At 25.5% G+C, this 10,113-nt stretch overlaps 3 protein-coding genes across 4 annotated transcripts; 2 read left to right on the plus strand and 1 right to left on the minus strand.

Moving 5' to 3' along the window:
- Positions 1-51: 51 nt before the first annotated feature.
- LOC122499496 (tumor susceptibility gene 101 protein) lies at positions 52-3,358 on the plus strand. 2 transcript variants are annotated; one of them, XM_043607884.1, is made up of 8 exons: positions 52-383; positions 489-682; positions 793-858; positions 958-1,121; positions 1,215-1,326; positions 1,401-1,618; positions 1,755-2,110; positions 3,008-3,358. In XM_043607884.1, the coding sequence occupies exons 2-8, from the start codon at positions 568-570 to the stop codon at positions 3,192-3,194; spliced, it is 1,218 nt and encodes a 405-aa protein (XP_043463819.1). In that variant the 5' UTR covers positions 52-383; positions 489-567; the 3' UTR covers positions 3,195-3,358. The 2 variants fall into 2 exon arrangements, with proteins under 2 accessions (XP_043463819.1, XP_043463818.1); XM_043607883.1 differs by having other exon boundaries at positions 598-682.
- A 137-nt stretch (positions 3,359-3,495) lies between these two features.
- Positions 3,496-4,985, minus strand: LOC122499501 (small ubiquitin-related modifier 3). Its single transcript, XM_043607889.1, has 3 exons — positions 4,767-4,985; positions 4,566-4,691; positions 3,496-4,311 (listed from the first exon to the last, which is right to left on the minus strand). Exons 1-3 carry the CDS (start codon positions 4,785-4,787, stop codon positions 4,177-4,179), a joined length of 282 nt encoding a protein of 93 aa, XP_043463824.1. The 5' UTR covers positions 4,788-4,985; the 3' UTR covers positions 3,496-4,176.
- Positions 4,986-5,135: 150 nt separating this feature from the next.
- LOC122499497 (solute carrier family 35 member B1) lies at positions 5,136-8,778 on the plus strand. The gene is made up of 2 exons (XM_043607885.1): positions 5,136-5,676; positions 8,117-8,778. Exons 1-2 carry the CDS (start codon positions 5,293-5,295, stop codon positions 8,687-8,689), a joined length of 957 nt encoding a protein of 318 aa, XP_043463820.1. The 5' UTR covers positions 5,136-5,292; the 3' UTR covers positions 8,690-8,778.
- The last annotated feature ends 1,335 nt before the right edge of the window (positions 8,779-10,113 follow it).

The raw sequence follows: 10,113 nt of genomic DNA on the forward strand, positions 1-10,113 counted from the left end.
TTGAAAGGTATGAATGGACCTTAAGGACCTTAAGAATTGTGCATCTTTTTTGTTATTTTTAATGTTGTTGGGTTGAGCTGTCAAAGTGTCAAAGTGTAAATTGGTAAAAGTTTTGTAAGTTTAATGAAAGTTTTTACAAACTTACGAAATTTATTTTGTCCTCAAATTAATGTTAAATGTTTCTAAGAAACAATTCTCTGGATATTGAAAAGCACAAAGGAGTGTTGCTCCCCTTTACAATAGTGGGAATATTAATCTAGAAGGAAAAAAGTGCATGCGAACGTAAATAACGTTGATATTAAGTGCGCGATTTATAATTTAAAGGTTAGATGGGGAAGATGAATCATATTACTGAAGCAAATATCAAGCAATGTTTATCGAAAGTAAGTATTTCTTTATGGAAACTAATCAAATCATTTACTTTTTCTTTTCTCACTTTTTATTATAGAATTTTCAACTCAATATTGATGAGTTCTATTTCTTTCTAGTTTATATTCTAGTTAATAAATAGCTCCAAAAACATTTATCAATTAAAAGGAGATCCGTTCGACAAAATAAATATTAAGAATGCTTAAGGAAATAAATATTCCATTTCAGTATCGCAATTCAGATGTAACACGCAGAGATGTTATCAGTGTTTTGCAAATTTACAAAGGATTGCAGCACAAAATGGAGCATTATGGTAAACAAATACAAATTTTCCCGAGAGGGAACTTTGTTTTTAATTTACTTTTAATTAAAAAATTTAATAATTTAATTTTTTATTGAACAAAGAACTTTGTTTGTTTCAAGTATTTAATGATGGATCTCGTAAGGAACTTATTAATTTACAAGGAACGATACCTGTGACGTACAAAGGTTTGTACTTTTTTTCTATTAGTTTTCTATTGATTATTTTCTATATTTATTACGTCGGGATAAATTTTTATATATTCTTATTGATTTATTTTCCATCAGGTAATGTGTATCATATTCCAATAAGTATTTGGGTGATGGATACACATCCAAATAATGCGCCAATGTGTTATGTTAATCCAACTCCGGATATGAATATTAAAGTTGGCATGTATGTGGATCACAATGGAAAAATTTATTTGCCTTATTTACACGATTGGGTTCCTGTAAGAAAATATAAAATTTACTAAATAAAATGTTTTACTTTTTTTTTATACAATTTATGCAAAAATGATTCATTGTGATTGTGTTTTAATCAGCATTCCTCGGACTTATTGGGTTTAATTCAAGTGATGATTATCACTTTCGGTGATCATCCGCCAGTTTACTCGAAGTCTCCTCAACCGACCACGACTCCGTATCCAAAACAACGTAAGATAATTAATTTTCTCTTTCTCTAAAACTTTCTACAATTTTAATTATTTTTTTTAATAATTTAATTTTAGCTTTCATGCCTTTACCTGGAAGTGGATCCGGAGTGAGTGGAGGAGCCTATCCTCCGTACCCGCCATCTTCGCAAATGGGAAGTTCAGTGTTTCCTCCATATCCCGTAATGCCTGGAAGTTATCCTTATCCGAATTATCAACCGGGAATGACTCCTGGTTATCCTCCAAGTCAAGGAGCAGGGGGAATGTATCCTCCTTATCCACCGTCAACTCAACCAGTCAGTTTTTTCGCAATTCACTAAATTATTTTTCTTCTTCTAATATTATAATTCTATTATTATTTTCTTCGAATATTTCGTCTTTTCTTTTTGTATAAAAGTGAAATTTGATTTTCTTTTTATTAATATGTTTTAGTCACCGACAGTAGCTGGTGGATCAGGTGGTTCGGGAACAATAACAGAGGAACATATTCGTGTCTCATTGCTTTCAGCAGTCGAGGATAAAATGCGACGTCGTCTTCGTGATCAATTCTCTCAATTACAAGCCGAGCTTGAAACATTGCGTAGAACGCAACAAGAATTGACAAATGGTTCAGCGCGCTTAAGTGATTTATTCGGCAAACTGAATAAAGATAAAGCCGAATTGGAGAAAAATATTAATATCCTCCAGGATAAGGAATCCGAATTGGAAAATGAAATATCGAAACTTTCAGACAATCAGGCAATTGATGTTGATGAGGCTGTCACTCCTATTGCACCTCTATACAAACAGTAAGTCTTTCATTTAATTTGCCTCAAAAACTATGAATTTACCACGAAATCCAATATAAAACCTTCAATTTCTTCTATTTCTGACATTCATTTCTTCATAAATAACTTAATTCTTAAAGAACTATCATAATAGTTCCAAAGTAATAATATTCTACTTAGAAATTCAATTATATTCAAAATTTTTTGAAAATTCTCGTCAAAATATCAATTATTTTTATAAATATTAAAATTCTTCTCTAAAATTGAATTATTTTCAAAAATTTTAATAAAATTCTTATAAAAATTTCAATTATTTTCATCAAATTTTCGCAATGCAATGATTTTCAATATTTTTGAATGCAATTCAATTATTTTCATAATAATTATTAAAATATTCTTCTCAGCGATTCAATTGTTTTGCCAAATCATAACATTTTTAACTGGAATTCAATTATTTAAAACATTTTAATAAATTTCTTTGCAACAATTCAATTATTTTCATAAATAACATATTTGAAAATTTTGTAAGAACTTTGTCAAAAATTGTTAAAAATTAAAAAATTCTAGAAAATAATAATTGAATTGAAATGATGAAAAGAATTTCGAAGTTACAGTAACAATATTATTATAATATAAATGAATGATTTTATCACTCGGTCATCTTTAATTATTATAAAACATGAAGAAGAGCAATCGCTATCTTCATATTTTATAAAAATATTCTTTTAAGTTGTTGAATTTGAAATTTTTGAAAATATTGATTCCTATGGAAAAATAATAATAATTAAACATTTATTTAAAATAAAACTATTGGTGTTTTCGAATAATTTTACAATTAAAAAATATTTCCTCTCTCAAATTTCGTTAATTAACATTTGATTTTTTAAATTAATGAAAAATTTATTTTTTCCTTTCTAGAATGTTGAATGCTTTTGCTGAAGAGGCAGCAACTGAGGACGCAATTTATTATTTAGCAGAAGGTCTTCGTAGCAATATAATAGATTTAGACGCATTTTTAAAGCAAGTTCGTCAACTTTCAAGAAGACAATTTATGCTCAGAGCACTAATGTCGCTTTGTCGACAAAAAGCTGGTTTGGCTGGTTAAAAATACCACTAAAATTGGCCTTTTATTTTGAAAAATATGGCATCGCTTTATAGACACAGTTAATTCTCTATTTTTTGATTTATGTTAGAAATATATTCAAGAAAATTTTAATGCTGTACATGTAAAATATCGAGAAATACATATAAACACTATATTAATGAAAATAATGACTATTTCATTTTTCAACTCTAACTTTTCACACAAAATTATTTTGTAAAAAAGCTCCTAGAAAATGATTTATTAATTTTCTAACCTGTTTTCAAAAACAGGGTTGATGACACTATAAATAAACAAATTAGAATAATTTAAAAAATGCAAATTTATTAGATACAATTATGACATGATAGTTTGAAGTACTTTTTGGTGATATAAATACTTTCAATTAAATTTATTTAATTGAAAGACAATAAAAAATTGTTCTCAAGCAAAATTTGATGGAAATATTAAGTGTTTCTTTTTTTTGATTCACAATCTCAATGAAAAACTTGACTTTGTAACAAATATTTTTCTCTGCTTGAACATTTTTTTGCATAGAAGAATAATTTTTTTTTTGCAAAAAAAAGCAGTATTTATATTAAAAAAAAAAAAGAAACACTTAAGTTCTTAATAAATTTTTCATTTACATGTTTCTTTTTTTGTTTATAACAATCATCATAATTGATCTTTTATTCTGACTTACGTAGATTTTACTTCTATAAATCTTCTTAATATTAGAACTTAACAAAAAGTGAATTTGTTTCGAAATAAAATAATTAAAAGCTAACACACTTGGTTTATAATTAAATCGGAATATACTCGGTTTTCTTTTCATGTTTTTTTTTTCTTATATCCTTTTTTTTGGTGAAATTAGAAAAAGTCCGATCTCTATTTACTTAGGTTAAATTAAAAAATAATTGCCTTTTTTTTATTTAAGGAACAAACGGAGAATATTCTCTCAGTCCATTTTTTTTTGTTATAAACCACAAGTTAGGAAATGTTATTTTCAGCACGATCCACCGGTTTGTTGTTGATAAACCTCTATAGTGTCTCCTTCTTCCATTTCTAAAGAACTCGGCGTATCAATTTCATTTATTGGTTGTCCGTCAAATCGAAATCGCACGGCAGCAATCGCCAAACCCTGTAATTGTTTTTTTTTACTTTTAATTTCTAATTTCAATTTTAATCCCAAAATTATCTATCGTTGAGACCAAAACAAATAACTGTTTACAAAGATTGTTTATTTTGCACGCAGAAAAATAATTATGTTAGTTCAGAAATGGTGAATAATAATCTTCGTTTGTGTTGTAATAAGAGAAAGTAATACTTTTGATTGACATTGTTTATATTTTTCAAGATTTATCCGATAGATTTTTTGAATAAAAAAATACTTACCACTCGATCACAGTACGCATTCATAAGTTTTCGCAGAGGTGTGTGTTTCTTAATTTTAAATTGCACGACTGCACTATCTTGACCCAAAACCTTAAGATTTATATGCTCGGATTCTGTTTTTGAGTCCTAGAAAATTTAAGAAAGAAAAATATATGATGAATGCGGCTAAAAAGCATTTTTTGAGGTTAGGGTGGTCCTTACCTTATTCTTCTCGTCAGACATTGTTGTGGTTTTAAATAAAAAGTTTCTTCTATGAACTTAATAATTGAAACAGTCAAAATTCACAAACCCACTGAGAGCTTAATGAATTGTTTATTCTAACGTTGAAAATTAAAAGAATCTTTCTGATATCCCGCTCTTTCAACTTGTTTGCAGTTTGCCAATCTCGCGTCTTTCGTTTTCGTCAGTTTTTCTCGTTTAAATTTGTCATGCGCATAAACCAAACAAATTATTAAGCCGCATTCACAAATACTTTAAAGTCTCATTTCCTGTCTCGTGGACCGGAAGTTGTACAATAGCGACAGCTGGAAGGAAAGAAGAAAGAGTAGTACATCTTTGATAGTTATATATTCAATGTATTTTATAACCACTCAGAGATGTCAACGTGTTAAATATTAAACCTGAAAAACGCTTATGCGGCTTTTTAATACAAAAATTTCTTGACAGTATTATAGTCAACATTCCTGAACGTATGGTGACTTAGTAATTGCTTTAATTAACTGCAACAATGTTTCAAAAGAGTAGCACAAAGTTAATAATATATGCAATAGGCACTTTTGCCTGTTATTTTTACTATGGTGTATTACAAGAAAAGATAACGTGTGGATTATATGGAGAAGGTGAAAAAGCCGAAAAATTCACCCACGTCTTTGCCCTCGTATGCTTCCAATGTGTCTTGAATTATTTGTTTGCAAAAGCTATTTTAACGTTTGTTAAACAAGGTGAAGATTCGACGAGAACTGTTTACTATGCATCTTCCGCTCTCACTTATTTACTTGCAATGGTCTGCAGCAATATGTCTTTGCAATTTGTTAATTATCCAACGCAAGTTATTGCCAAAGCTGGAAAACCCATTCCTGTCATGTTACTAGGTGTACTTCTCGGCAAAAAGGTAAGTAAAATGAGAATTTCCCATTTGGAACTTGCAACAATTTTTGTGGCATCGAAATAAAAAACTTGCAAATTTTACTTATTAGAACTGCAACAATTCGGGTTTTTTAAACGAATTTTTATCACAAGAAATTAGTATTTAAAGAAATATTTATAAAAGACTTTTTTTATGTGATTAGTGACAAAAAAAGTTATGGGATAAATGAAGATTCGACATTGTAAAAGTAACTTTAAAAATTCAGGCTTCGCTGTCACTCATCTACTAAAACATACTATTTACTACTTTTCTTTAACGATTCGTACTATTTGGATACTTTTTTCAGATTTGTGGCAATAAATTCTATTATTCTTTGAAACGATTAAATTATTTTCAAAAAATTTTCCGAAATTCAATTATTTTCAATGTAATTACCATCATAATAAAATTTCTCAAAAGAATTCAATTCTTTACCTAAACAAAATTTTGATAAAATTCATTAGAAACATTCAATTATTTTTAATAGCATTTTAAATACTATCACTGAATCACTAAATAATTCAATTTTTTCCAAAATATTAATAAAATTCTTTGAAAGAATTCAATTATTTAGAATTTTCATACAATTTATAAAATTCAATTATTTTCATGTTTTAAGAAAATTCTTTGCAAAAATTCAATTATTTTCATAACTAATACAATTTTTACGGAAATTCAATTATTTAAACAAATTTTAATAAAATTCTTCTTTAGAATTCAATTATTTTCAAAAAATTTAATAAAATACTTATCAAGAATTCAACTATTTTCAAAAATTTCAAGAAAATTCAGTTCAAAAATTCAATTATTTTCATAAATAATAAAACTGATCGCAGGATTTCAATTATTTTTAATACAATTTTAAAGGAATTATTTACAATTTCTATGCAATTTAAAAAATTCAATTATTTTCAAGTTTTAAGAAAATTCTTTGCATAAATTTAATTATTTTCATAACTAATTAAATTCTTTGCTAGAATTAAATTACTTTAAAAAATAATAACATTTTCACAGAAATTCAATTATTTAAACAAATTTTAATAAAATTCGGTCCAAAAATTCAATTATTTTCATAAATAATAAAAATTATCGCAGGATTTCAATTATTTTTAATACAATTTTAAAACAATTCCTCTTAAATAATTCAATTATTCACAATTTTCATACAATTTTTAATAAAATTCTTTCTCAGAATTATGAATTTTTAGAAATAATTAAATTTAAAAATTTTTTAATTTGAAATATTTGTAAATTTTAATTGTTGTAAAACAAATAATATTTAAATTTTTATTTTGTAAATTTATTATTTATTCAAAAAATGATTAGTTCTGGAGAATTTTATTTAAAAATGTCAACAAAGAAATTATTGAATTTAGAAAGGATTACAATTGTAATTTTTAGAAATAGTTACATTTCATTAAAAATATTTTAATTCCTGTGAAAAAATAAATAAGTTTTGAAATAGTTATTTAAAAAAAATTATTATTCAGGTTTTGTATGTTATTTAATTTGGAAATTATGAAAAAAATTAGTCTTTTGAAAAATTGTAATTATTTTTTCAAAATAGGTAAAATAATTTAAAATGATTATTTTCTAATCATTTGGAAATGTTGTCAAATTTAATTGAAATATATTTTATGATTCAAAGAATATTATTTATTTAGGTACATAGGTACTTAAAAATTATTTTGAAATATAATTGTATTTTTGAGGAATTTTATATTAGAGTTTCGAAAGTAATTTAATTTTGCAAAAATTTATAATTCAAGTTATTAGTAGGATAAGAAAATAAAGTACTTAAATATTTTTTATGAAAATTAGGAAAAAGAATCAAATTTTTGTGATATTTGTGAATCGTCTAAGACGAGTTTTTTTAGTCGTAAAATTTTTCGTTAGCTACTTTTTTCAGTCTTAGAGCTACTATTTTAATATTAATTATCAAGTGCGAAGCCTGTAATATAGAAATGCTGCGATATTAAATTGTAGATAACTAACAATTTTTTTTAAATTACAACATTTCCTTTATATAAACTTTTCTATACTTTAAATTTTCTTAAAGCAAAATTTTAATTTTCCTAAAATATATTTTAGGACTGTAAAAAAAATCTAAACTAAACGTTCTATACCTTTATATTTTTCTACTTGGAGATTTCTATAAATTGAAATACAGTCAAATAAAAAATGTCTTTCATAAATATTTCTTCAAATACTAATTTCTTGTGATGAAAATTTGTTTAAAAAAGAACTCGAATTATTGCAGTTCTGATAAGTAGAATTTCTAAGTTTTTTATTTCGTTGCCACAAAAATTGTTGCAAGTTCCAGATGGGAAATAGTCATGCGTCATGCGTCATTAAATATTTTAATATTTCTTTCTAAATTGATTGATGGATTTTAAATTTTAAAACAAAATTTTTATCTTTTCAGTCATATCCATTGAGAAAATACTTCTTCGTATTATTAATAGTATCAGGAGTTGCGATTTTCATGTTTAAAGATGGAAAGACATCAGCACAATCTTCTAGTCAAATGGGATTTGGAGAAATTTTATTATTACTCTCATTGACAATGGACGGTCTATTGAGTGCAGTCCAAGAGAGAATGAGAGCTGAACACAAAACACAATCTTTACACATGATGCTCAATATGAATTTTTGGTCCATTATATTCAGTGGCTTCACAATTATACTCTCTGGCGAATTAATGAGATTTATTCTATTTTTACAAAAGCATCCAAATATAATTGTGCATATTATAAATCTTGGTGCAACTGGCGCATGTGGACAATATTTTATATTTTTAACAGTAGCCGAATTCGGTCCACTTCCATGCTCCATTATAACGACGACGAGAAAATTTTTCACTGTCTTAGGATCAGTTTTATTATTCGGTAATTCCCTTCTACTGAGACAATGGGTAGCGACTGTTTTTGTATTCCTTGGATTATTTTTAGATGCCATGTATGGCAAGAAGACTGCGAAAAAAGAAACTGTCAAGTAATATACAAGTAAGTTAGTGAATTTAATTTTTCACTCTTGCAATAATTCGAAATAAATATATATATTTTCGTGATGAGAAAAAATTTTCAAGAAAATGAAAAATTAAATTCAACTATTAGACGTGCAATTATTTTTTTTTTTGTTTTTATAGGAAAAATTTTTATATTGTATAAGATTTATCTTCCAATATAAATTGATTATTTTAGTTAATTTTCTTTTGATACATTTTATCTAGATAATTGTTTACATAAAATTTTTACGCTGATAATTGATTATGAATAATTTCAAAAATTTATATAATTCGTATAATTGATAAAAATTATATATGTAATTATATTCGTAAATTTGGTGCTTGTCTCCAAATAATTTAGTTAAATTTTCAATAATTTATTAAACGATGGATGTAGTTCATTGTTTATAAATTATAAACGACTTTAAGTCACAGAGATTTATGATATTAGAAATTATTATATTTCTTAATTGTGTGAATATGCCTGAAATTTTGAAAATACGTTATGTATTTCATTAGTTATAGTAAAAAGTTGTAATGTTTGATAATGTCTTCAATGGGTGTGTTGAAGTGGTTTAAAATAAAATATAAATTTCCGTTTATATTTTAAATATATATAAATTTTTATTGATTTTCATTCTTTTTGAAATTCTCTTATACAGTTGAAAACTAATTTATAAGTCTTGTTATATTTCGTATTTTAAATTACGAAATTTAAATAAAATTGAGAAAAAAAGAAATTTAATCTTTTTATTGATTTGACGAAAATTGACAAAATTGTTCGAAATGAAACCTTATGAAAATGTAAATAGTAAATGAATGTTGACTTTTATATTTTAAGCAGAGTTTTGTAACTTAATTGCAATGATAGCACTAATAATGATTAATTTAACTTAATGATTTACATTAATAATCTATTCAATTAAACTGATTTGATTTAATTCGATATAAATTGAAAATCATTTTTATTTTTCTATAATTGAAAATTTTTGAATTGGCACTGTCATGTATTGTCTTTTAAATATATTCACTGCCAGTGCGATTGAATGTGAGATTAAGAAAAATCACCGCCTTTTTTTGATCATATCACTTTCGAATGTGCGTCAAAGAAAACGTGTTAATTTGGGAATAATTCTTTTCATTAATATCCTTATTATAAATTTTATCGCTCAATCATTTTTTGAACATGTGTATTGAAAAGGAAATTTATTCAAAATATTTCAACACTTATACGAAATTCATTTTATTTTTATTTAGAATTTTTATAGAAGTAGAAAAATTTCAGTTTTCGTTTTTAAAATTTGAAAAAAATGTCCCTGCAGCTTTTGAACGTACAAATGAACAAAATTCATTTTCCTTTAAATAATTTAAAAAAAATATGATTATTTTCAATATTTTTAATAAGAGATCTCGAA

The sequence above is a fragment of the Leptopilina heterotoma genome, unplaced genomic scaffold, assembly GCF_015476425.1.
Source record: "Leptopilina heterotoma isolate Lh14 unplaced genomic scaffold, ASM1547642v1 Lhet_169, whole genome shotgun sequence".
NCBI classification, from domain to species: Eukaryota; Metazoa; Arthropoda; class Insecta; order Hymenoptera; family Figitidae; genus Leptopilina; species Leptopilina heterotoma.

Coding starts and splice junctions, on each gene's coding strand:
- LOC122499496 (XM_043607883.1), top strand. CDS start 330: ATGGGGAAGATGAATCATATTACTGAAGCAAATATCAAGCAATGTTTA. Junction 384..597: donor TCAAGCAATGTTTATCGAAA/GTAAGTATTTCT, acceptor ATTCCATTTCAG/TATCGCAATTCAGATGTAAC. Junction 683..792: donor GCACAAAATGGAGCATTATG/GTAAACAAATAC, acceptor GTTTGTTTCAAG/TATTTAATGATGGATCTCGT.
- LOC122499497 (XM_043607885.1), top strand. CDS start 5,293: ATGTTTCAAAAGAGTAGCACAAAGTTAATAATATATGCAATAGGCACT. Junction 5,677..8,116: donor GTGTACTTCTCGGCAAAAAG/GTAAGTAAAATG, acceptor TTATCTTTTCAG/TCATATCCATTGAGAAAATA.
- LOC122499501 (XM_043607889.1), bottom strand. CDS start 4,787: ATGTCTGACGAGAAGAATAAG. Junction 4,692..4,766: donor TGTCTGACGAGAAGAATAAG/GTAAGGACCACC, acceptor TAAATTTTCTAG/GACTCAAAAACAGAATCCGA. Junction 4,312..4,565: donor ATGCGTACTGTGATCGAGTG/GTAAGTATTTTT, acceptor AAACAATTACAG/GGTTTGGCGATTGCTGCCGT.